General features: G+C 54.2%; 1 protein-coding gene across 39 annotated transcripts; it reads left to right on the top strand.

Moving 5' to 3' along the window:
- Positions 1-460: 460 nt before the first annotated feature.
- On the top strand, positions 461-24,544 carry SLC45A3 (solute carrier family 45 member 3). 39 transcript variants are annotated; one of them, XR_012432273.1, is made up of 8 exons: positions 461-532; positions 6,663-6,786; positions 15,318-15,434; positions 17,545-17,946; positions 18,813-19,598; positions 20,043-20,149; positions 20,297-20,562; positions 22,738-24,544. XR_012432273.1 is itself a non-coding variant. In XM_074034506.1 (8 exons), the coding sequence occupies exons 5-8, from the start codon at positions 17,775-17,777 to the stop codon at positions 23,173-23,175; spliced, it is 1,662 nt and encodes a 553-aa protein (XP_073890607.1). In that variant the 5' UTR covers positions 461-532; positions 6,663-6,786; positions 15,318-15,434; positions 16,750-16,957; positions 17,545-17,774; the 3' UTR covers positions 23,176-24,544. The 39 variants fall into 39 exon arrangements, 26 of the variants coding, with proteins under 26 accessions (XP_073890607.1, XP_065396762.1, XP_065396796.1 ...); XM_074034506.1 differs by lacking the exon at positions 20,043-20,149 and adding an exon at positions 16,750-16,957; XM_065540690.1 differs by lacking the exon at positions 20,043-20,149 and adding an exon at positions 2,806-2,955.
- The last annotated feature ends 365 nt before the right edge of the window (positions 24,545-24,909 follow it).

Raw genomic sequence — 24,909 nt, 5'->3', positions numbered from 1 at the left:
GGGTAATTCGGGAACAATGTGACCTCTCCTTTGAAGGGATGGTCCTGGACAGACAGGGTGCAGCTCTGCCTGGAGATCGGGTGGCCAGAAAGGCACGCCTGGGTAATGGTCGCAGCAGACTGGCTCCCAGGAGGGGAGAGGAGGTGCCCTGCGAAGCCGGGTAGCTTTCACCTAAATGTTTGGTGGCAAGCGACAGAGGGGGCGGTGCCCTGCCCTAGGTAATGATAGGGCAGTCTGGGAGCCACGCGGGGGCTGCCCGTCGCGGTGCGGCTACAAAGCCAGCTTGGAGACCTCCCGCTTTCTTCCCCTGGGTACCAGCCCCACCCCTCTATCCCCCCTCGCAGCACCCCCCACCTCCGTCCCGCCTCGCCCCGCCCCCCTCCTGGCAGTCCCAGCGCGCATGCTCTCTCCCCCCGCGGAGTAACCTGGAGATTTAAAAGCCGCCGGCTGGCGCGCGTGGGGGGCAAGGAAAAGAGGGGGGAAACCAGTCTGCACGCGCTGGCTCCGGGTGACAGCCGCGCGCCTAGGCCAGGTAGGAGCGCGGCCCCTCCTCTCCCAGGGGTGAGGGTCCCGGCGCCGGAAAGGGAGCAGCAGTGCGCGGCCGAGCTCCGCGGTGTCGCGTGTTTTGCGCCCCGCGGGATGGGGCCGCGCCGTGGCCGTCCGGGGCGCTGCGCGCCGAGCCCCGCGCGAATCCCAGAGAAGGGCGCGTCCCACGCGCTCTGCCGTGGCGGGTGCCGAGTGCCCGGCGCCTGCACGGGTCCCCGCTGAGCTGTGCTTTCTTCCGCGGAGGGCGGGCAGGCAGGAGGTGCCCGCGCTGTCCCAGGCCGGGGGGCGGTGTGGGCGGGGAGCGGCCCCTCCCCGGAGCCCCGGGCCGGGTCGGGCCGGGCCGACGGCTGGCTGACCGGCCGCTAGCTCCTGTTGCAGCCTCCCGCGTCAGACTTTTCTTTGGAAAGTTGCGTTTATTTTCTTCTCTTGTCTGGGCTTCACCGGAAAGGGGCAGGATGAGCCACTGTGGCGCGCACAGTCCGGGACTTGGGGGATTGGGGACGGGGGCCGACTGCCGCGGCGCCGCGGGGTGCTCAGGCCGGGTTCGGCTTTCTTGAGGAAGAGTGAGAGAGTTAAGAGAGGGAAAGGGGACGGAGCCCTCTTGGACTTTAGACCTGGGGCGAGCTCTGCATACAGAGTTGGGGCTGGACCGTGTGTGTGTGTGTGTGTGTGTGTGTGTGTGTGTGTGTGTGTGTGTGTGTGTGTGTTACTGTGTCCCTTTTTCAGCCTCAGTTTCCCCCTCTGTGGGGAGAGAAAGGCCGCTGTTTTTTTCCTCGCCTCCCTGGTCTCAGGTGGGGAAGGAGAGAGTGCTGCAAACGGCAAACAGGTGTGATGTGGTGGTACCTGGGCATCCCGTGCAGCTTCTCAGAGCTGTAGGCCTAAGCAGGCTTGCTGGAAAAGCCCCAGGGACCTGCAGGTTTTCTCCGGAGTGCGGGTCAGGCCTTCCTGTAGTCTTTCGCTCCCCCTAGGCACTGCAGTCCTGTGAGTTGCTCTTGCCCTTGACCTCTGAATCAGTCTCCATCTTCCTGACAGACACTCTTGACCTGCTCAGCTTTTCCCCACCCCAGGGCATGTTCCCTATGCTTCCTCTTTTTCCAAGGGGCCAGAGTTGTGGGTAGGGAGGGGTTTGGCATGGTGGGTACCTGGTGAGGACTCGCCCTTCAGCTGTTACACAGACCCGATCCCAGTGGAGCAGGGACTAAGAATAGCCCAGCTGCTGTCTTGCTGCCCTGGAGTCTGCAGCCGGGCATTGCCAGTTGACCGGGGCCCAGAGTGACCCTTGCTGGGTCCTGGAACCTTTGCTCAGGGGTGGGGTTGAGGTCTTAGGGGCTTCGGACTACCTTTCCTGATGCACTTAGCAGATCTCCGTTCAGAGCAGAGACCACTTTGGTGTGGACTCACCTGCCCGAGGGCTGGGGAACAGGCTGGCCTGTGGGCTGGGAGTGGGAAGGGCCTGGGAGGCCCAGGCTAGAATGGAAGCCTGAGGAAACCCATAGAGCAGCACATTGTAGGGGTAAGTGGGACGTAATTTGAGGTCGCAGGCCATTCTGTTGGATCAGTCCCATTCCCTCATTCCTCCCTTATCTCCTCCCACCAGGCCTGTCGTGGAGCCAGGACTCTGTTATTCTGAAAGTGCTCAGAAAATGGAGCTTGAGTCAGCAGAATGAGTTTGAAGATAAAAATACAGCTGTGGATGAATGTACAGCTGTGGACAGATAGGCCCCAATTTAGTGGGTGTGTGTTAGGGGGAGTTTTCCTATGTATTCATGGAGTGTGTGGTGAACTTCGCCGTCCCTCCTGGCTCCCTGAATAACCTTGAAGGAGGAGGAGGAGTAGACAGTGATCCCTGGTGGTCTCCTGAGCCCCTTCCAGGCCACTGGGTGGTGGAGGGATAGTGGAGGCCTCCCTCCCGCTCTCCCCTTACCCAAACTGGAGCTCTCAGCCTGGGCAGGGCTGGTCTGAAGACTCAAAGTAAAGTTAACTTGAAGACTTTAAGCACTATCATCTGGACGTCACAGCCTGATAAGTCAACATTATGGATAAAAACCCAGACTATCAGATAGTTTCTTTTCTTTCTTTCTTTTTTTTTTTTAGATGGAGTTTCACTCTTGTTGCCCAGGCTGGAGTGCAATGGCACGATCTCAGCTCCCTGCAGCCTCCCCTCCTGGGTTCAAGCGATTCTCATCCCTCAGCCTCCCAGGTAGCTGGGATTACAGGCGCCCACCACCACTATGCCTGGCTAATTTTTTGTATTTTTAGCAGAGACGGGGTTTCACCGCATTAACCAGGATGGTCTCAATCTCCTGACCTCGTGATCCGCCCGCCTCGGCCTCCCAAAGTGCTGGGATTACAGGCATGAGCCACTGTGCCCCTCCTGAAAGACAGTTATTATATTAGCTGCTTCGCTAGGTGAGCTCCACCAGCTTGGCAAGTTACTTAACCTCATCCAAGCCTCAGTATCCCTGGCTGCAAAATGGGGATAATACTTACTGTATAGCTTTGTTAAGTAGATTATAACAGACATAAAATTTATAAACATATAATTACGTAATATATAAAGTCTAAAAATTATAGTTTTATTCACTATTATATATAGAGTACTAAACTGTGTGTCTGACACATAGTAAGTGCTCAATAAATGTTAGTACCAACTATATATTATATCAATCATTTGGGACTGAATGGACAGCAGTGCCTAGCCTGGGACTCTCTTCTTGGGCCTTGCTCTTAAAAAACAAAACAAAACTCTGCTCTAGACCTTATTTCTTGGGTAGCAAGGTCTCCTGGACTTTGAGGAGTCCGTTGAGAGATTGAGCTTTGGCAAAATGATTTGAATCTGGTTTCCTCTTGTGCGAGTTATTTAAACTGTTTCAACTTCCTCCTCTGTAAAATGAGGATAATAGTACCTACCTCACAGTATTTCCAGGATTAAATAAGCTGATGTAGGTAAAGCTCTGAGCACAGCAGCTGCTTGTAAAAAGAGCTTGATAAATGTCAGCTGCTGTTATTTGGTGACAATGGAGCCAATCATTGTGGTTTACACTTAGAAACCAGAGTTTCTTAGCAAGGGAATTAGCCCATAGATAACTGTGTGTAAGCTACGAAGGACACATCTGCAGTTGAACTTGTGGTCCTGTGCGAAGATCACACCAAGATTGGATGTCCATGTCTCTCGTCTACTACTCTGCTACTGTGTGACTTGTATTTAATTAGTGCAGAAACCCCTACCCAGCCTACCTTCCCAGAGTATACCCCTCAGGCTGGAAAAGGGTACCATGGACATGAATGTATATCCTGAGAAGTTAAGAACCTTCTATGCAAACAGTTATTTGTTGTTGTTTTTAGGAAAACTGCATAGGGAGGGTGTCCTGAAATTGGGATTCTGCTCTGTCCTCCCTCCCCAACCCTTAGGATCTTTTGCACTGTTCTTTGGTGTCCAGAAAAAAAAAACCCAGCCTAGCTTTCTCTGAACAGTTAGTGGCCCTGTTTGCTGGGCAGCAGGGGTGGAGACTGGACCAGCTGGTACCAGGCCCAGTGTCTTGAACACTGATGCCACTCGACTCCCAGCAGTAGAGCTGGAGTGTTGAGCTTTGTCCAGTGTATTAAGTGTCCCTGCTTGGGCTAGGGAGGGGGGCAGCTGGTGACAGAGCCGTCATGGGATGCTCCTGATCCCTCGCCAGAACTTCCTGTTGAATCCTTTTTTCTACTACATGGTCTGTGTTTTCCCCTCCACGGGAAGAAATCCACAGTTTTGCCACCGGCCCTGACTGACTTGTGGAATCTCTTGCTTCTGAGGCTGGACATGGGCCTGCTTCCCCTGTTAGCCTCAACTTCATTGCCTGTAAAATGGAGATAAGATTCACCTTGCATCGTTATGGTGAGGATTAAATGTGATGTGCATATTCAGCCAAGCGCCTGCACATGCCAGGTGTCCCATAGATGTTTGTTCCTTTCCCCTTCTTTGTTACTTCTGGAGATCACTTTCTGGGGAGCGGGGACCAGCCAGCAAGAAGGGGTTTGGAGGCCACCTCCTGGCACTGTAGTCTACAATCCCCAGTCACCATATCCAGGATAGACAGGATGCCCAGCCAGAGAGGATACCCTCGGGAGTAGCCAGCTCACAACAGCAGTTCTTGTCTTTCCCCTGTGGTCGCTGTGTGCCCCCCTGCCCCCTGGCCTTGCTAATCTCAAGTGTACTTTGAGTTGGCAAATAGTGTTCAAGCTAGGAGTGCCTGGCCCATCCCTAGGGATGTGGCAATTTAGATTCCCACTCCTGGCTCCTGTCCTTAGTGACCGGAGCACCCAGGTAGCTTGAACGTGGCCCTGCCTGGATCCCAGGCACACTGGTAAAATCACATCCGACGGGAATCCTGATTCAGCCTTACCCATAGGCCTTCTATTGGGCACCAACTTTTCTCAGGGTCTGTGCTTCCTGCTTTCCAGGAGCTGAAGCACTAGTGGGAAGGACTGCAAATCCGAGACCCTGAGGACTGTGGGCAGCCTCCAACCCTGGGGACTGCCTGGTTAGAGCAGTTGAGATTTAGCGGGGAGAGGGGATACTTGACTGCTTGGTTTCCAGGGGGCTGTGGAGGAGGTGTGAGATTTGAGCTGGGCAGGGCTCAGGTGGAAGGGAGAGGCAGTCCAGAAAGGGGAAGAAACCAGAGCCTGGTGACCACGTTGGAAGCAAAAACAAGCCCAGTGCTAATGAATTCTCTTATTTGGGGGCCCATGGAGGTATGCTGAATCATCTAGTGACACACAGATAGCCAGCCCAGATCTGAGATCAAAACCCAGTCTCATGATTTTGAGTCCGGTATTGTTTCCAGCACACCTCACTGGGGAGAGGCCAAAAGGAGGGGTGGGAGTGATTAGAAGTCCCAGGCTCCAAGGGCCTTGGTTTACAGACATACACCCTTTTCTGCTGTTGGGGCTCAGAAAACAATACCCCAAAGTGAAGGCCTCAGAGGCAAAATTTCTGTCTGACCTCCTGTCTCTCACCCCTCATTATCTCCTGAGGCAGGCCAAAGTGAATCCCTCTTTTCCAAGGCAGGTCATAGAAACTAGAACCCTTCTCCCCAAAGCCAGCCATATAACTTAAAAATATTGCTCTTTCTCCTGGCTTTCTGGGTAAGAACCGGCGATAAATGATCTGAGCTACCTTGTTTGATAGTAGGTAGTAAGGCCCTCATTGCAGAGGGGTCTCACCCCATTCCTGGGAGGAAGAGATCCTGCAACAGAGAGGCCGAGAGCAATCTGGACAGGTCTGGCTGGGCTTCACCATTCAGTCTATTAGCATTAGCTCATACCCTTTTTGTCCGATCACATTTCTGCATCCTATGTGTGCTTCCTCAAACCTAAGCATAAAAATGGATACTTAGGCTGGGCGCAGTGGCTCATGCCTGTAATGTCAGCACTTTGGGAGGCTGAGTTGGGTGGATCACCTGAGGTCAGGAGTTCAAGACCAGCCTGCCCAACAGGGTGAAACCCCACCTCTACTAAAAATACAAAAATTAGCCGGGCGTGGTGACGCACACCTGTAGTCCCAGCTACTCGGGAGGCGGAGGCAGGACAATTGCTCAAATCCAGGAGGTGGAGGTTGCAGTGAGCTGAGATCGTGCCACTGCACACCAGCCTGGGCAACAACACGAGAGCTAGTCTCAAAAAAAAAAAAAAAAGATACTTCACCCTGGGTTTTTGGGTTTTCATTTCTTTTTTTTTTTTTTTTTTTGAGACGGAGTCTCACTCTGTCGCCCAGGCTGGAGTGCAGTGGCCGGATCTCAGCTCACTGCAAGCTCCGCCTCCCAGGTTTACGTCATTCTCCTGCCTCAGCCTCCGGAGTAGCTGGGACTACAGGCATCTGCCACCTCGCCCGGCTAGTTTTTTGTATTTTTTTAGTAGAGACGGGGTTTCACCGTGTTAGCCAGGATGGTCTTGATCTCCTGACCTTGTGATCCGCCCGTCTCGGCCTCCCAGAGTGCTGGGATTACAGGCGTGAGCCACCGTCCCCGACCTTGGGTTTTCATTTCTAAAGGCTCTTGTGTCATGTAAAATTATGATCAAATAAATTTGTATGCTTTTCTCTCTCTCACTCTTTTTTTTTTTTTTTTTGTAAACAGCGTCGATTTTGAGATGGCATCTCACTCTGTTGCCCTGCGCGATCTCGGCTCACTGCAACCTCCGCCTCCCAGGTTCAAGTGATTCTCATGCCTCAACCTCCTGAGTAACTGGGATTATAGGCACGTGCCACCACACCCAGCTAATTTTTGTATTTTTAGTAGAGACAAGGTTTTACCATGTTGCCCAGGCTGGTCCCAAACTCCTGACCTCAAGTCATCCTCCCACCTTGGCCTCCCAAAGTGCTGGGATTACAAGCGTGAGCCACTGCGACCAGCCTGTTATGCTTTTCTCTTGTTACCATATCTTTCGTTATAGAAGTGTCAGTTCTGACCTTTATGATGGGGAGGAAAAAAGGATCTCCCCCACCCCCACACCTATATTGCATAGTACCTACCTGCTTATCCCCCAAGGCTAAGCAACATGGCCATTCCCACTAGGAAGCCCTGGAAGAACTGCATGTGCCCCCCACATTGGGTCCCCCCCATGGATTTGTGTCTTCACACTTGTGCCACCTCATTGCACACCGATTGCATTTTATCCCTTTTGCCAAAGGGAGCTGTGATCAGTTGTTTCTGTGTCCCCAGCACCTTCACAGCGAGCTTACGCACAACTGAGGCTCTGTGGTGGTGGGGGGGTGGGTGGGTGGGTTTCAGTGCTGTTTGACATTCCCGTAGTGGAGGTTAGGTTGCATGCACTGAGGTATACTTCTAAGGGTCAGCAAGCTTGGGATCTTGAAATCAGAAAATGAGTTTCTTTGGGGGCCCACTCTTTCCTTGCCCACCACTGAGTGACTATTTTTGAGAACACACTTTCTGAGTACTGAGTCTGACTTGGAGCCCTCTGTTTATAAATGGGACTGATCACAGACTCTAGGACTCAGATCTAATAAAGCCTTACAGGCCACTGCGTTTGAAACCCTAGAGGTGGGACATGGCAGAAGTGGAACCAGCACCGTGGTCTGACTCTTGGTCCAGGGCGCTGCCCATCTGTAGGTTTGCACAGATCCTTAGTCTCCTGGCCTCTTTCCTGTATACCTCACCTCCTAAGGGAGGCCAGGCTAAAGGGAAGAGTAGGATTGGCTGTACATGGATAGGGAGAGCTGTCTAGCCTGGCTGACTGGCAAGGGTCAAGTTCAGTAGGAGGAAGGCCATTCAGGCTTCTCTTTTCAGGGGCTGTATGAAAAGGCAGGATTGCAGGGAGGGAAGTTCCAAGTGGCCTGGACGCTGTGCCAAGCTCCCTCTTACCCTCCCATGTTCCTATTCCCCTACCTTGGACCAAGGAATTTCTTGGTACTGCTGCCCCACCTTGTAGGGAAGCATTTATTGTGGCCCAAGGAGAGAATTCAGTTACTAATTTCTGCCAGGAACAGAGTCCAACTCTGGGAAGGACTAGGGAAGAGGGCAGTTCTGCCCCCAGATGTCCTGGTTACTCAGCTTACTTTCAGGTGACCGCTGACCCTTGGCACTCTGTTGGTGCCTGAGAGTGTGTGGGCAGGTAAAGGTTGGGGTAAGTGCAGTTGGGCATCCTTCTCCACCTCATTCCCCTTGACTCATTGGTAGGAGGCCATGAAAGTCCAAATACAAAGTAGGGATTTTATATTCCTATTTCACAAGGATGAACATGAATGCCTTCCTGAATGCCTGAATGTCAGTGAGCCCTTAGGGGGTAGCTGCTGGTGAAAAATCACCTACCGGGGGTAGGGGGTGCATGTGAGATCACCTGGCTGCACAGATGTAAAGAACCTTCGGCATTATCCAGATTAGCTCTAATTTTACGGATGTAGAAACTGAGTCCCAGAGAGGTGAGATGGCCTGTCTAGGGCACACAGCTCTTAAAAAAAAAAGTGGCTGAAACAGGACTGCTGTCTCCTGGCTCCCAGTTCAGAGCACCTTCCAGCATTTTCAAATGGTTCGAATTTTCTGTTCAACCACTGTTTATTTGTGCAACCTTAGGCATGTTACGTTCTGAGACTGAGCTGTTCATCCTTGAATATGAATATTAAATACCTACCTTGGATTTGGAGTGTATGAATTATGAGTTATTGGAGAGAAGGTACAATATATCAAGTACCTAGCACATGCTAGACGCCCCTGAGGCAGTTAGTAGGGGTCGGCCACTGTGTTCATTTTCCCTGTGGATGGAAATCGTGCTGTCTCATAACTATGGGATCTTTGTCCCACCTTCCACCTCCCTTCTCAGCCTTCCTCCAGCAGGCAGGTCTGCTGCAGTGACCTCTCCTCACCTGTTGGGGCCAGCACCTGGGGAGGCAGTTGCATTCTTGGCATTCCTCTTGCTGCTAGGGGCTGGAAGAGGCGCTGGTGCGGTGAGGGAGGCACATGGGTGAGAGGGGAATGGAAACCGAGAAGAAAATGTAGTTGGTTTCCCCTAACCACGGCTGCTCCTGTTTGGGAATGAGAAAGCCCTTCCTCCATTGAGGAGGCAACCAAAGAAGTGGCTGCCAGGAACTTTCATATCCTGTATCTCAAACACACTCCTCATCTATAAAGTTGGTGGTGTTAATCTAAGTTTCCGTGCCTGTAAAATGGGTATACTAATTGTACCCACCTCATCGGATGGTTGGAAGACCAAGACGCATGGCAGAGTGCCTGGCATGTATTACAACCTCAATGTTGGTTGTGCGTTTTCTTTTCTGTTTTGTGTGTTTGTGGTTTGTTTGTTTGAGACAGAGTCACCCTGTTGCCCAAGCTGGAGTGCAGTGTGGCACAATCTTGGTTCATTGCAACCTTGACCTCCCGGTTTCAAGCAATTCTCATGCCTCAGCCTCCCGAGTAGCTGGGATTACAGGTGTGTGCCACTATGCCTGGGCCTGGCTAATTTTTGTATTTTTAGTAGAGACGAGGTTTCACCATTTTGGCCAGGCTGATTTAGAACTTCTTGACCTCAGGTAATCCGCCTGCCTCGGTCTCCTAGAGTGCTGGGATTACAGGCATGAGCCACTGTGCCCGGCCTGCTATTATTCACTGTGGATGAGGAAACTGAGGCATGGGAGATGAAGTTACAGGCTCATGCAATTCTAATAAGTGGTGGAGCTGGCATGCAAACCCAGGTCGGGCAGACTCGCAAACCCAGGTCAACCTGCAGAATCTGCCAGGGTTTGGGGACGTCAGGATTCAGAGGGTTGTGGTCCCTCGGGTGGAAGAGAGCTCCAGGTTGAAGAGCCCTGCTGGTCCTGGTTTGGAGGGCATGTCCAGTGTGACCTTGGGTCGCAGCTGTTCTCAGAAACGAAGTGTGATCAGGAGGCCCAGGTGCCTGGAGTCAGACTGTGTCTATATTGACTGTCACCATGGGATTGCCAGGTGACCCTTGCATGCTTCAGCCCCAGCTTAGGCTGTCTAGGACTGACTCTGGCCAAGGTGAGGGTCAGGCCAGCCCCAGAATCCCTGTCACTGGGTAGGAGAGGGGAGGGGAGGGCAGTGCTGGCTCCAGGGACTGCCCCTCTGTCCCTTCCCCTCCCCTTCCCCCAATCTCCTCTGGCATTTGTTTCCTTTCCAAAGCTGGACTGGGGCTCTCAGACAGGGCAACAAAAGCCACTCTCCACCACGCCACTGCCACCTGTTGGGTTTTCACACATTGGGGGTGAGTGGGGGGAGGGAGCCGCTGCCCTTTTCCCAGTGTCTGTGGTGTGCCCCCTCTGCCCCCCTAGGGCCTGGGATTCTCTTTGCTGCCCGATGTGATGGGCTCAGGAGCCGGAGGGGGTGGGGGCCAGCAGCAGCTGGAAGGGGAATTGAGTGGGAAGGGGCTGGCGCTGGCAGCCGGAGAGAGTTTGATGGATTACTCTGCAGGCCGAGAGGTTTCTCCCTAATCCCCCTTTGTGTCCCGGCCTGCAGCCCCCTCACCCTCTCTGACAAGCTGCTAAGCAGAAGGCTTCCAGTCCCGGTGAAGAAAAGGCAGCTCAGCAGGGCGAACTCTAAATCCCTGGCCTCCAGGCCCTGGGGGAGGCCGGGAGCAAGTCTGGGGTGGGGCTGGGCTTCCCCGTCCCACTGCTGGCCCTTAGTCTTTCTTAGGAGTCCCTGAGGTGGGGGGGCTTCCTTCTGAGTGGGGTCCTTAGGTGCCCCTGGAAGCCCTGTGAGGTTGTGAGCCTCCGCTCTTTCTGCAAATCACTGTTTTTCTCTAGGGCAGGACTGGGGAAAGCAGAGACCCTCACTGCTTTGGGAATGTTTGGCCCCAGAGAATGAAAGACTGAGTGGGTTGGGAGTCACCAAAGCCGTGGTTGTCTCATGCCGTGTCCCTCCCGCCATCTCCGTGGCAGCCCAAGCACACAGCACCTCTCACAAGGGATCTGTCATGAGGAGCTCATTGTCTCACAAGAATGCTCATTTCCAGGTCTGGCTGGTACAGGCTGTTTCTCGGGTGTCCCCAAGGCTCCTGTGGAGCTGCTGTGAGGGTGGGGCTCATGTGGGGAGTGCAGTGTACCAGGTTTCATTAGGTAAGCTGACAGCATTGGTCCCCTGGGACTGGGGCGAGTTGGGGGTGGGTAGTGGGGATGAGGGCTGGGGAACCCCCAGACCTGAGAGGTCCGCTTCCTGTCCCCAACCTAGAGGACCCTGGAGAGCTCAGTTTGGAGCAAGGTGCTGGGGTCGCCCTTTTCTGCCATCTCACCGACCTGGGGCAGGGCAGCCTTGGTGGGGTGTGTGTCCGGGAGGTTGGCCCAGGGTGACCCCACCCGCTTTCCTCCGCTGAGTCATTATTCCTCGTGCCTCGCCAGCCCCCGGTTTCCCCTTCTGTGGGGAGGGCTGCGGGGTGGCTGTGAAGGGGAGAGGAGCTGCTTCTGAGGAGCCTGGGAGAAAGCAGCGGGTCTTTGTGAGTGTGCAGGGAACACGCAGGGTCGCCGAGCCTGCGGGGTCGGGGTGGGGGCTGCAGCCGTTTGATGTGCCTGGGTGGGGTTTGATGCTGGCCTGCATAAAGAAGCCTTAGAATTGCTGCCTGACACAGGCCCGGGGCGGGGGCTGCCCCCAGCCTGGGCTTCCACTGGCCTCTGTCTGTCAGCAGAGGGAATCTGCTCCCCTAGCTCCACCTCAGCCGTGCGGGGTGGCAGGATCCCCTTTGAAAGCCCTCAAAGGCCTCTTTATGCATCCCCCTCTGACCCTCCCTTCCCTTAGGGAGCTACCAGGGAGTGGGCTCGGGTCGGCTTTCCTCCTCCTCTGCCACTCTGGCTTCTGTATTTTGGACAAAGTTCAGGCCAAGTTTGTTCCTGTTGCTCAGTTTCATTTCCCCCAAAACTCCCTGCTCGGGGTCTGGTCTGAAGTGGGGGCTTTCCAATCCAGGAGGGTTTATCTGAGCCTCTCACCACCTTTGAGCCCGTAGGAGTTGCTCCCTCTGGAGTTGGGCCTGGAAAGTCCTCGGTGTGTGGGGAGCACGTGAGAGGAGGAGGACTGAAGCCCTCACCCTTGCTTCTACTGCCACCCCTTGCTCTTAGCCATTCATTCATTAGGTCCCTTTTCTTGCTGGGGCCGGAGCCAGCCCTGGGGGTGTTACATATTGGGGTGCATAGGGGCATGTATCTCCCAGTACCTAGAGGGGAGCAGTGAGGATCCAGGTTGACTAACCTTGCCCAGGGCCCTCAGTCTCTCTGGGTTTTGATTCTGTTCCCCCAAGGATGAGGAAGGATGACCTGGGGCAGAGCTCCAGAAAGGTTCCCAGAGGCCTTGGGTTTCCTCCAGCTTTCTTGCTCTCTTGCCATTGCTGGGCCCAGAGAGGAGGGGAGATGGTTGGAACTTGAGAAGGACTTGTCCTAGAAGGCTGCCTGTTCCTTGCCTTTCTGAGAGGTCAGCCCCTCCACTTCCTTCCTCTTCCTGCCCACTCCTTGCCAGGTGAACACTGTGAGGCTGGCTCTTCTGATTGATCTTGTCTTTGCCAGACAAAGTGTTCCAGGAGTAGTGGGGCAGGAGGATTTTAGAAGCGTCTCCAAGACTGGAGGGTGCAGGGGAGAATAGGACCCTGTCCCCAGGAGGACGGGGGAGTTCCGCAGACTTGGGGCAGGAGGCGGGGTTCCAACACTGATCTGTCACTTGCAAGCTTTGGCAAGAAGCTTGCCCTGGGGCTGCTGATGGGAGTGGTGGCCAGGAAAGTGGTACTGAAAGACTTCTTGTTCTCTGACCTCCCTGAGCCTGAGAACTGAGAAAGGCTGGGCTCCTCCATTTATGCTCCAGGGAAGGCGGCCCTGGAAGGGGGATGGCAAGCCACTGGACTTAGTGCTCAGGAGTCCTCTGTGGTCTCCTTAGCCCGAGGACCCTGGAGTAGGGATGAAATGACAGGGACCAAGGCACTGGAAAGGATGCAAGGATAAGAAAAGGGGGCTTTGGAGGGCAGAGTGTGCTTATGGGCTTGGAACTCCTCAGGCAATTCTGAGCTGGGAAGAGTAAAGTCTGGGGGTGTCAAGAGGACTCTGGACCCCTGGGCAGAGTAGAACTCAAACAAGGGAGGACGGGCTCTGCAACCAAATACAGGGGTGCTTGAAGCCTGCCCCCTTCCTAGTCAAATCCTTTCCCCACCTGGCCTAACCCCTAGTTACCAGGTAAAGAATCTCTGGGTGGGGGTGGGGGGCATTGGAGAAAGACAACCCAGGAAGGGGGAAGCTACTAATGAGCTCTCTGGGCTGTAGGAGGATGGTGGGGGGCACTCTTCTCTTTACCCCTTTCTTTTGTCTTTCCCATGTGGGCTAAGAAGGATCCTGCTAATTCCTGGGGGGGCTGGGAACTGGATTAAGGGAGGGGCAAGGCAGGTGGGGTGATTAATGGTTGCTGGACAGCTGTGGTTTATTTTTATTTATTTGTTTTTTAGAGATCAAGTCTCACTCTGTTGCCCAGGCTGGAGAACAGTGGCACGATCATAGCTCACTTGCAGCCTTGAACTCCTGGACTCAGGAGATCCTCCTACCTCAGCCTCCTGAGTGGCTTGGATTATAGGTGCATGCCACCATGCCCAGCTAATTTTTATTTTTTATTTTATTTATTTATTTATTATTTATTTTATTTTATTATTATTATTATTTTTTTGAGACGGAGTCTTGCTGTCTTGCCCAGGCTGGAGTGCAGTGGTGCGATCTCGGCTCACTGCAAGCTCCGCTGCCTCCTGGGTTCACACCATTCTCCTGCCTCAGCCTCCCGAGAAGCTGGGACTACAGGCGCCTGCCACCACACCCGGCTAATTTTTTTGTATTTTTAGTCGAGATGGGGTTTCACCGTGTTCGCCAGGATGGTCTCGATCTCCTGACCTCGTGATCCACCTGCCTCGGCCTCCCAGAGTGCTGGGATTACAGACGTAAGCCACCGTGCCCAGCCTATTTTTTATTTTATTTGAGATGGAGTCTTGCACTGTTGCAGGGGCTGAGGTGCAGTGGCACAATCTTGGCTCACTGCAACTTCTGCCTCCCGGGTTCAAGTGATTCTCCTGCCAGAGCCTCTTGAGTAGCTAGGATTACAGGTGCCCGCCACCATGCCCAGCTATTTTTGTATTTTTAGTAGAGATGGAGTTTCACTATGTTGGCCAGGCTGGTCTGGAACTCCTGACCTGGTGATCCGCCTGCCTCCGCCTCCCAAAGTGCTGGGATTATAGGCGTGAACCACCTATAATAGCCAGGTGTGGTAGTATGCCCAGCTATTCTATTTATTTTTCGAGACAGAATCTTGCTGTGTCACCCAGAGTGGAGTACAGTGGCATGATCTTGGCTCACTGCAACGTCCACCTCCCAGGTTCAAGTGATTCTCCTCCTTCAGCCTCCCAAGTAGCTGGGATTGTAGGCGCACGCCACCATGCCCAGCTAATTTTTGTATTTTTAGTAGAGATGGGGTTTCACCACGTTGGCCAGGCTGGTCTTGAACCTCCTGACCTCAGGTAATTTGCCTGCTTTGGCTTCCCAAAGTGCTGGGATTATAGGCATGAGCCACTGTGCCCTGCCTATTTTATTTTTATTTTTGTAGAAACAGGGTCTTGCTATGTTGCCCAGGCTGTTCTTAAGCTCCTGTCCTCAAGCCATCCTCCCACTCCAGCCTCCCAGAGTGCTGAGATTACACATGTGAGCCACTGTGTCTGGCCTGCAAATTATTTTAAACAATAGGGAGCAGCCAGGACTTAGAGAATGGGTGCAGGTTTTGGGCGAGGCTGGGTCTAACAAAGTCTCTGTTTGCTCAGGGAGGACCTGGTCTCCTGAAAACCCAGAGCAGGTTAGCATTCAGGGCCCTCCCAGAACAAGGGTGGGGAGTGGAATGGGCTGGAAGCCTTTGGCCACAGAATCCCTCCTCTTAGGCTGGATGGCACTGCCTCTTGGTCTCTGTGCTGTCTCCTGCTTTCCTTCTTGGGGGCACTGTGGAAATGCAGCAATGAGGGACTCAAGTTGAACCTACGACAGCTCAGCTAAGACTGAGGTCTGGCCTTCACCTTCCTTTTGAAGACAGTATGGGTCAGTATTTTACACACCTTCTCATGCCACCTCCATAGGAGGCCCTGTGCCCCATCCCAAAGGGTGAGTCTGACCAGGATTTAGGGGAGGAGGCTGCTGGTTGCCCAGCCTTATCTCAATTCCCTTCCTTCATGATCTGCCAGCTGCAAAGCCCCTGAAGGTGGTGGTGGAGTGAACAGACCTTACCCAGGATTGATAGCCATCTAATTTTTTTTTTTTTTTTTTTTTTAGGCAGCGTCTCCCTCTGTCACCCAGACTGGAGGCAATGTTCTGATCACTGCACACTGCACCCTTGACCTCCCAGACTCAAGCAATCCTCCCATCTCAGCCTCTTAAGTAGCTGGGACCACAGGTGCATACTACCACACCTGGCTAATTTTTAAATTTTTTGTAGAAGGGGGGTCTCGCTGTGTTGCCCAGGCTGGTCTTAAACTCCTGGGCTCAAGTGATCCTCCTGCCTTGGCCTCTCAAAGTTCTGAGATTACAGGCGTGAGCCACCACACTTGGTCCTGATTTCTCTGTGGCACAGCTCAGAGCACCCACAACACGCTTTGTAACATGCAAGGCCCCATGGGGCTTAGTATTACGTGAAAAGATAAGAGAAGTCGAAGTGCCTTTTATTATGAGGTGCTGAGATTGGCAGAGGGCATGAGTGGGGCCTGGGGGTGGTCTCTGGTGGAGGAGACTGGAGCCAGGCCCTCAGCCACTGTGGTCCTTGCACCAGAGTAGGTGCCCTTCAGTAGCATTTATGGGATTGAATTAGGGAGGAGAAGGAAGGTGCTCCAGCCACGAGTGCCAGGAAGCTCTGTCCCCTTCCTCTGTTTTGGGATGGATGACAGATAAGGAGCCTCCTGCCTTTCCTCACCAAGGCTCACCCTCTGTAGTATCTACTCTTGATGTGTGACTTGGTTCCCTCTTTTGTAGTCACTTTTTCTTTTTTTTTTGAGATGGAGTTTTGCTCTTGTTGCCCAGGCTGGAGTGCAAATGCGTGATCTCGGCTCACCACAACCTCTGCCTCCCAGGTTCAAGCGATTCTCCTGCCTCAACCTCCCAAGTAGCTGGGATTACAGGCATGAGCCACCACACCTGGCTAATTTTGTATTTTTAGTAGAGACGGGGTTTCACCATGTTGGTCAGGCTGGTTGCAAACTCTCGACCTTAGGTGATCTGCCCACCTTGGCTTCCCAAAATTTATTTTTTTTGAGACGGGAGTCTTGCTCTATTGCCCAGACTACAGTGCAGTGGCTCATTGCAACCTCCACCTACTGGGTTCAAGCAGTTCTGCCTCTGCTTCCTGATTAGCTGGGATTACAGGCACCTGCCACCACGCCCGGCTAATTTTTGTATTTTTAGCAGAGACAGGGTTTCACCATGTTGGCAAGGCTGGTCTTGAACTCCTGACCTCAAATGATCCGCCTGCCTCGGCCTCCCAAAGTGCTAGGATTACAGGCGTGTGCCACCACACCTGGCTTTTCATAGTCACTTCTAAGCAGAGGTGACTGCAATGGGTGTATTGTCAGGGAGTAAGACTTGGAGGCCACTTGCTTGGCGGGGGAGATACAGGATGGTTCTCTTTGCACAGGAGGCAGGTATAGCAGGAAGGGGTGTGGGACTTCTCTGCTGAAAATTGAAAGGAGCACAGAAAAATTTCTTTCTCTGCCATTTAGGGAGCACAGAAGGGCTGCCCTGGAAGTGGCTGGGCATCCTGCCAGCTTGGGGGAGTCCCTGGTATCATTACAGGTGTTGCCAGGTGGTGTGGTTTCATGCCCCTGTGAGCTAGAGCCTGGGGACGGCTCCACTCTCCCATGACAGTTGGACAGTCACGTGTGGGATTGTTTCTTCCCCTTGAACATTCACCTCAGGGAGGAACTCAAGGTAGAGATTTTCAGGCCTCGGCTCATCCCAGGGAGCCTTCTCTAAGTTAAAACCCAACGTAACAAAACAGCCTCTCCTCCCTTTCCCCTTCATCCTGGTCTTTGGGGTTAGGGGTTGTGGTGCAGTGTGGCTCATGGCCAAGCAATGTGGAATAGGAAGTGTTACTCTAAACAAATGAGAATTGAACACCCCAGGTTTGGGGAGTAGAAAGAGAAAGGCAAACAAACCAGGCCTGGCAGAGGGTCTCCGGGGGCACCTTGCTAGCTGGTTTGATTGCTACCCCCTCCCCTCCCCAATACTAACAGGGAAGGGCAATTGTAGATTTTTCAAAACAGAGAACAACCAACATCTGTTTGGCTCTGGAGAGTGCTGAGGTTTAAAAAATCATATTTACCTTATTAATTATGTCAGCCTTAGGCTAATATTAACATGCATTTCCTGACTGGGCAGCAGGGGGTGGCACCTTGGTGGCAGGGCCAATCGCCAGCCTGTGAATGATCAGGATCCAGACAATTTAGAGCAAATCCTGGAGACCTGGCTCCCAGAACTTAACACCCTGTGTGCTTGTGATTGCCCCGCCCTTTTAGGATCTGAGTGATGAGATGTGTCCCCACTGAGGTGCCCCACAGCAGCAGGTGTTGAGCATGGGCTGAGAAGCTGGACCGGCACCAAAGGGCTGGCGGAAATGGGCGCCTGGCTGATTCCTAGGCAGTTGGCGGCAGCAAGGAGGAGAGGCCGTGGCTTCTGGAGCAGAGCGGAGACGAAGCAGTTCTGGAGTGCTTAAACGGCCCCCTGAGCCCTACCCGCCTGGCCCACTATGGTCCAGAGGCTGTGGGTGAGCCGCCTGCTGCGGCACCGGAAAGCCCAGCTCTTGTTGATCAACCTGCTAACCTTTGGCCTGGAAGTGTGTTTGGCCGCAGGCATCACCTATGTGCCGCCTCTGCTGCTGGAAGTGGGGGTAGAAGAGAAGTTCATGACCATGGTGCTGGGTGAGTCACAACATCCTCCTTCCTTCCTGTTCCAGATACGTGCCACCTGGGATGTGGGGCAGGCGTACCTCTGCCCTGGGAGCTGCTTGGAGGGAGAGGTGGTCTGCTGGGAAGGCATTGCTAGGCAGGAGGGTGACCCTGGGCTGAGGGGGCACACCAAGAGAAAGAAGAGAATATCAAGGACATACCCTAGTCACCTCTGGATCCCTGGTCCTGCACAGTGCCTGGCTCATAGGAGACACTGGAGAAAGGCTCCTAACCTTTGGCTAGCCCTTTTATAATTTACAGCGATTATCTCATTCAATGTTTACAACTACCATTTGAGGTGATCCATTTTACAGAGAAGGAAGCAGAGGCTTTTAAGAGGTTAGGTAAGCCTTAGCCGAAGCCAAATAGCAGCTGAACAGTAGAGCTGGGACTCCATCAAGGTCTCCCAGCTGGGGCTTGCTCCTACCCCTAGGACAAGGGGCAAGCTTCTGACTCTGCAGATAAATTCTGCAAAAGCCACAGAAGGCAAGTAGTCACCATTGTGTGACAACCCCTCACCCCCAGGGAGAGGTGTCCCTCTGAGGATTGCAGGCTCTGGAGTCACACTGCTTGTTGAAACACTGCCTCTTACCTTCCCTAGGTCTGTGCCTTTGAATAAGTATCACTTCTTAGTTGCTCCATGCCTCAGTTTGTCCATCGGAAAATGGGGGCATCTGTAATGCCTGTGTTATGAGGAGTAAATTACAGCATCCCTGGGAAGATGTAGCACAGTGTCGAGTACGGAATGTTACTTCCATCCTTCTCACAGAGCTTGGGTCCCCTTCCCCTTGCCCTTTACTTGTCCCAGCCATTGACTCATATTACTTCCCTTCTTGCAGGCATCGGTCCAGTGCTGGGCCTGGTCTCTGTCCCACTCCTAGGCTCAGCCAGTGACCACTGGCGCGGACGCTATGGCCGCCGGCGGCCCTTCATCTGGGCGCTGTCCTTGGGCATCCTGCTGAGCCTCTTTCTCATCCCAAGGGCTGGCTGGCTGGCAGGGCTGCTGTGCCCGGATCCCAGGCCCCTGGAGCTGGCACTGCTCATCCTGGGCGTGGGGCTGCTGGACTTCTGTGGCCAGGTGTGCTTCACTCCACTGGAGGCCCTGCTCTCTGACCTGTTCCGGGACCCGGACCACTGTCGCCAGGCCTACTCCGTCTATGCCTTCATGATCAGTCTTGGGGGCTGCCTGGGCTACCTCCTGCCTGCCATTGACTGGGACACCAGTGCCCTGGCCCCCTACCTGGGCACCCAGGAGGAGTGCCTCTTTGGCCTGCTCACCCTCATCTTCCTCACCTGCGTAGCAGCCACACTGCTGGTGGCCGAGGAGGCAGCACTGGGCCCCGCCGAGCCAGCGGAAGGGCTGTCTGCCCCCTCCCTGCCGTCCCACTGCTGTCCGTGCTGGGCCCGCCTGGCTTTCCGGAACCTGGGCGCCCTGCTTCCCCGGCTGCACCAGCTGTGCTGCCGCATGCCCCGCACCCTGCGCCGGCTCTTCGTGGCTGAGCTGTGCAGCTGGATGGCACTCATGACCTTCACGCTGTTTTACACGGATTTCGTGGGCGAGGGGCTATACCAGGGCGTGCCCAGAGCTGAGCTGGGCACCGAGGCCCGGAGACACTATGATGAAGGTAAGGCCTCAGCAGCCAGCAGAGGCTGGTGTGGGAGCCGCCCACCAGAGACGACACTTGGGGTTGTGTCTGGGCTGATGCCTCTCCATCCTGGCCCTTCTCTGTCAGGAAAGTGGGGATGGACCCAGTCTGCACACACAGCTCCTCACGGGTGTGGAACATCTCTGCCTGCAGTTTCAGGAGGGCCTCTGGCTGCTCTAGGAGTTTGATCAGAGTCATTGCCCCAGTTTGACAGAAGGAAAGGTGGAGCTTATTCAAAGTCTTGAGGGAGTGGAGGAGTCAGGGCTGGATTTTAGACCTGCCTGGTTCCAGCCGCAGTGTTGCCTCTCCTCCCCCTGACGACTTTCCAAATAATCTCACCAGTGCCTTCCAGGTGTCCTAGAATCGTCTTGAAGCCTATGGCCATCTGTCTTTGTGTTCCCTCTCACCCTCCTGTCCCCACAGCTGAGACTCCCAAGAAACCTTCGGACCACCTTCCTCTGCCTTCAGCGAGGGGCTTTGCCCACATTCTCTGAGGGTCAGGGGAAGAACCTGGACTCCCATTGCTACAGGTAGAAAGGGGAAGGGTGCTGGGGAGCAGGGCTGGTCCACAGCAGGTCTTGTGCAGCAGGTGCCTGTGGTCCCGCCTTCTCATCTCCTCAAGACTGCGCGTACCCTTCCCTGCCAGGCCCTGTCTGATGGCCTCTCTCCCTCTGCAGGCGTTCGGATGGGCAGTCTGGGGCTGTTCCTGCAGTGCGCCATCTCCCTGGTCTTCTCTCTGGTCATGGACCGGCTGGTGCAGCGATTCGGCACTCGAGCAGTCTATCTGGCCAGTGTGGCAGCTTTCCCTGTGGCTGCCGGTGCCACGTGCCTGTCCCACAGTGTGGCTGTGGTGACGGCTTCAGCCGCCCTCACTGGGTTCACCTTCTCAGCCCTGCAGATCCTGCCCTACACACTGGCCTCCCTCTACCACCGGGAGAGGCAGGTACTCATTGGCTGGTGGGTGGAGTCAGGGTGGGAGGAGTGGTCTGGGTTTTTGGGAGGCCCACTAGCCCAGAACCTGATACCTGGCAAGGAACTTGGGAGAAGGCTTCTTTGAATCAGAGAGGAAGCTCATCCTAGCCCCAGGGCCAGAGGCTTGGTCTGCAGAAGAGTGTAGATTAGATTCTGGGAATGACTTCCTGGGGTCAGGACTGTGTAGCACTTGAATGGATGATTGCAGGAAATGCAAAACCATTAGTGGGAATCCCGAAGAGTCAGGCCAGCAGGAGCTATAGGTTTCTAGGCTGGTTGTTCTATGAAGAGGCAGGGCGCTAGATCGGATGACCCCTGTCAGCCTCAGCAGATGGGAGTGGGAATGGTCCGTCCTTAGCAACACCTCTTTCTTCAGGGAGCAGCAACCTGACTTAGCCTGTGTCCTACTCTGGTCTGTAGATAGGGCGGGCTCCTTCCTACCCACTTCCTTTCTGGCTTTTCTAATTCCCTTTTCTTTTCCTGCCTCCCTCCTTTGTTCTTCCCTTTCCCCTTCCCCTTCCCCCATGGCAGATATCTGAGCTTGACACCTGACCCACTCACTTGGGGACTGTGTGAGTCGTGGGGACCTCCTGCTTGGTTGGCCCTACACTAACCAGCCCTCCAGGGGCTCCCTTCCTTGGGAAGCTACCTAACCCAGGCAGTGTGGTCACCCTGTCCCCTCCAGTGACCTCACTGAGCTACAACCCTGGGTGCTGGACTCTGCCTTGAAGGGCATGCAGTTGGGGTGTCCCAAGGGAGGAGGAGATGCAGGCCTGCTCTCAGAGAGCTCTCAGACTGTAGGGAAGACCTGCCCCTGCCTCTCACAGCACTTGAGGAGGAGTAGGTAAGTTTGTAGCTGAGAGGCTGGTTAACTAAGCAGGTAGCTGCAGGGGTGAGAGGTATGGAGGGGAGGGGCTAAGGTTTTGGTTGGGGGAGCCTGGTCCCTGAGACCCCTGTTAGCCCACTGATAACCTTCAACCTTCACTCTTCTGCTTGCCTGGGCTGGGGGCAGGGGGCTGGCATCAGCAGCCAGGCCTGAGTGTGTGCCATCGTGCCAGGGAACGTTCTGGGGCTAGCCATCTTTTCCAGATGCAGCAGCATGTCCATCCTCGGACCACTCCAGACTCCAGCCTTAGCAGACATTCCTGGGGTGGCAGGCAGGGAGGAGAAGTCCTGGGAAGCCCCTTCCTAACAGCAGCTGATGGCAGACTTGGCACTGCACGCTGTCTGCCTGTTCCTTTACCCACTTGCTGAGCTGTATGGTGAGCTGTGGGCTTCCCTGGTGTCAGGTTTGAGCTTTGCCATGGCTCCTAGCTCGCAAATGCAGCCAACTCAACTCTTCTGGCATGGAGACAATGTTGGATAAGACCTGGCCTTGTCCTTAAATAGGAGGCTCTGGGCCATCAAGGGCAGGGGTTGTGGGGATGCTGGTCGACCAGTCACTCTGATCTAAGTCAGACAGGAAGGAAGTAGGAAGCCTTCAACATTAGCACAGCTGGGGCTGGAGGAGGTGGGAAGAGGGGCATTCCTCCTGCTTGAGGTCTACTGGATTCTCCCTGCCCCAAGGCTGGGGACAAGGGAGCGCATGGCAGGGCAGCTACCCTAGTGGCATCTGGGATGCCAGAGAGGCAGAGCTTCTATGCACAGGGCAATGAGGATTTCCAGATGTCAAAGCGGAGGGCAGGCAGGAAGGAAGGTTAGGAGAGCCGCGTGGCGTTTGGGCTATCAGGGGCCCTGCCTTGGCTTTTGTTCCTCTATTCTGTGCATCTCCTCCCACCATCTTCATTCCCCCTGTGTCTTTTCCTTACCTTGGAGCTCTGTTCTCTCTTTGACTTGTGGTATTGAGTTTGTCTGCCTCTTACCTGTTCTAAGAGGCTAGAGGAGACCTAGACTTTGGGGTTCACATTTTGTCCCCGCCCCACCCATTACCCTTCTCCCACTCCTGAGGAAGGGTCCTGGTTAGACCTGCACCAAGTAAGGTCTTCATCTTCTCTCCTGCTCCTGATTCTCATGAAGCCCCATTGCCTGTGTTTTTCCGGCCCCTGGGGTGGAGGTGAGGGTCCAGTCTCACAGCTGGGGGGCATGGGGGGCCCAGTGCTGGGTACACACCTGTCCTCTTCCCCTTTCCTTCACCCCTCCGCCTTAGGTGTTCCTGCCCAAATACCGAGGGGACGCTGGAGGCACTAGCAGTGAGGACAGCCTGATGACCAGCTTCCTGCCAGGCCCTAAGCCTGGAGCTCCCTTCCCTAATGGACACGTGGGTGCTGGAGGCAGTGGCCTGCTTCCGCCTCCACCCGCGCTCTGCGGGGCCTCTGCCTGCGATGTCTCTGTACGTGTGGTGGTGGGTGAGCCCACCGAGGCCAGGGTGGTTCCGGGCCGGGGCATCTGCCTGGACCTCGCCATCCTGGATAGTGCCTTCCTGCTGTCCCAGGTGGCCCCGTCCCTGTTCATGGGCTCCATCGTCCAGCTCAGCCAGTCTGTCACTGCCTATATGGTGTCTGCTGCAGGCCTGGGTCTGGTTGCCATTTACTTTGCTACACAGGTAGTATTTGACAAGAGCGACTTGGCCAAATACTCGGTGTAGAAAACTTCCAGCACATTGGGGTGGAGGGCCTGCCTCACTGGGTCCCAGCTCCCCACTCTTTGTTAGCCCCATGGGGCTGCTGGGCTGGCCGCCAGTTTCTGTTGCTGCCAAAGTAATGTGGCTCTCTGCTGCCACCCTGTGCTGCTGAGGTGCGTAGCTGCACAGCTGGGGGCTGGGGCATCCCTCTCCCTCCTCCCCAGTCTCTAGGGCTGCCTGACTGGAAGCCTTCCAAGGGGGTTTCAGTCTGGACTTCTACAGGGAGGCTAGAAGGGCAGGGCATTTGATTCGCTCCATGCACTGGAATGTGGGGACTCTGCAGGTGGATTACCCAGGCTCAGGGTTAACAGCTAGCCTCCTGGCTGAGACATACCTAGAGAAGGGGTTTTGGGAGCTGAGTAAACTCAGTCACCTGGTTTCCCACCTCTAAGCCCCCTTAACCTGCAGCTTCATTTAATGTAGCTCTTGCATGGGAGTTTCTAGGATGAAACACTCCTCCGTGGGATTTGAACGTATGAAAGTTATTTGTAGGGGAAGAGTCCTGAGGGGCAACACACCAGGTCCCCTCAGCCCACAGCACTGCCTTTTTGCTGATCCCCTGACTCTTACCTTTTATCAGGACGTGGCCTATTGGTCCCTTTGTTGCCATCATAGGGACACAGGCATTTAAATATTTAACTTATTTATTTAACAAAGTAGAAGGGAATCCATTGCTAGCTTTTGTGTGTTGGTGTCTAAGATTTGGGTAGGGTGGGATCCCCAACAATCAGGTCCACTGAGATCACTGGTCATTGGGCTGATCATTGCCAGAATCTTCTTCTCCTGGGGTCTGGCTCCTCAAAATGCCTAACCCAGGACCTTGGAAATTTTACTCATCCCGACTGATAATTCCAAATGCTGTTACCCAAGGTTAGGGGGTTGAAGGAAGGTGGAGGGTGGGGCTTCAGGTCTCAACAGCTTCCCTAACCACCCCTTTTCTCTTGGCCCAGCCTGGTTCCCCCCACTTCTACTCCCCTCTACTGTCTCTAGGACTGGGCTGATGAAGGCACTGCCTGAAATTTCCCTCACCCCCAACTTTCCCCACTGGCTCCACAACCCTGTTTGGAGCTGTTGCAGGACCAGAAGCACAAAGTGTGGTTTCCCAGGCCTTTGTCCATCTCAGCCCCCCAGAGTATATCTGTGCTTGGGGAATCTCACACAGAAACTCAGGAGCACCCCCTGCCTGAGCTAAGGAGGTCTTATCTCTCAGGGGGGTTTAAGTGCCGTTTGCAATAATGTCTTATTTATTTAGCGGGGCAAATATTTTATACTGTAAGTGAGCAATCAGTATAATGTTTATGGTGATGAAATTAAAGGCTTTCTTATATGTTTATTGGCATGTGTTTCTTTTATGAGGGAAAGACCAGATCTTTCTTCAACATTCTTAACTCCCTGTTCAGGGGGCCCTTTGGCTTTTGGCAGGTTCACTTCCCAGTAGCCACCAGCAGGTGGAGGCATAGACCAGCATTCTTTGTGTCAGTTGCCAACTGGGTGGGGCCGTGCTGCACCTTGGACTGGGGGGTTTGGGAGTTGGGGAGAGGGGGTCTGGAAGAGTCTGAAGTGTGGGACAATGGTGGCATTTTTCATCGAAAAGACCCCAGAGTAGGGCTGGGTATGATGACTCACGCCTGTAGTCCCAGCACTTTGGGAGGCTGAGGCAGGTGGATCACTTGAGGTCAGGAGTTTGAGACCAGCCTG

Source organism: Macaca fascicularis, chromosome 1 (genome assembly GCF_037993035.2).
Source record: "Macaca fascicularis isolate 582-1 chromosome 1, T2T-MFA8v1.1".
Lineage (NCBI taxonomy): Eukaryota > Metazoa > Chordata > Mammalia > Primates > Cercopithecidae > Macaca > Macaca fascicularis.
The sequence above is the reverse complement of the archived record's forward strand: the minus strand, read 5'-3'. Positions and strand labels throughout refer to the sequence as shown.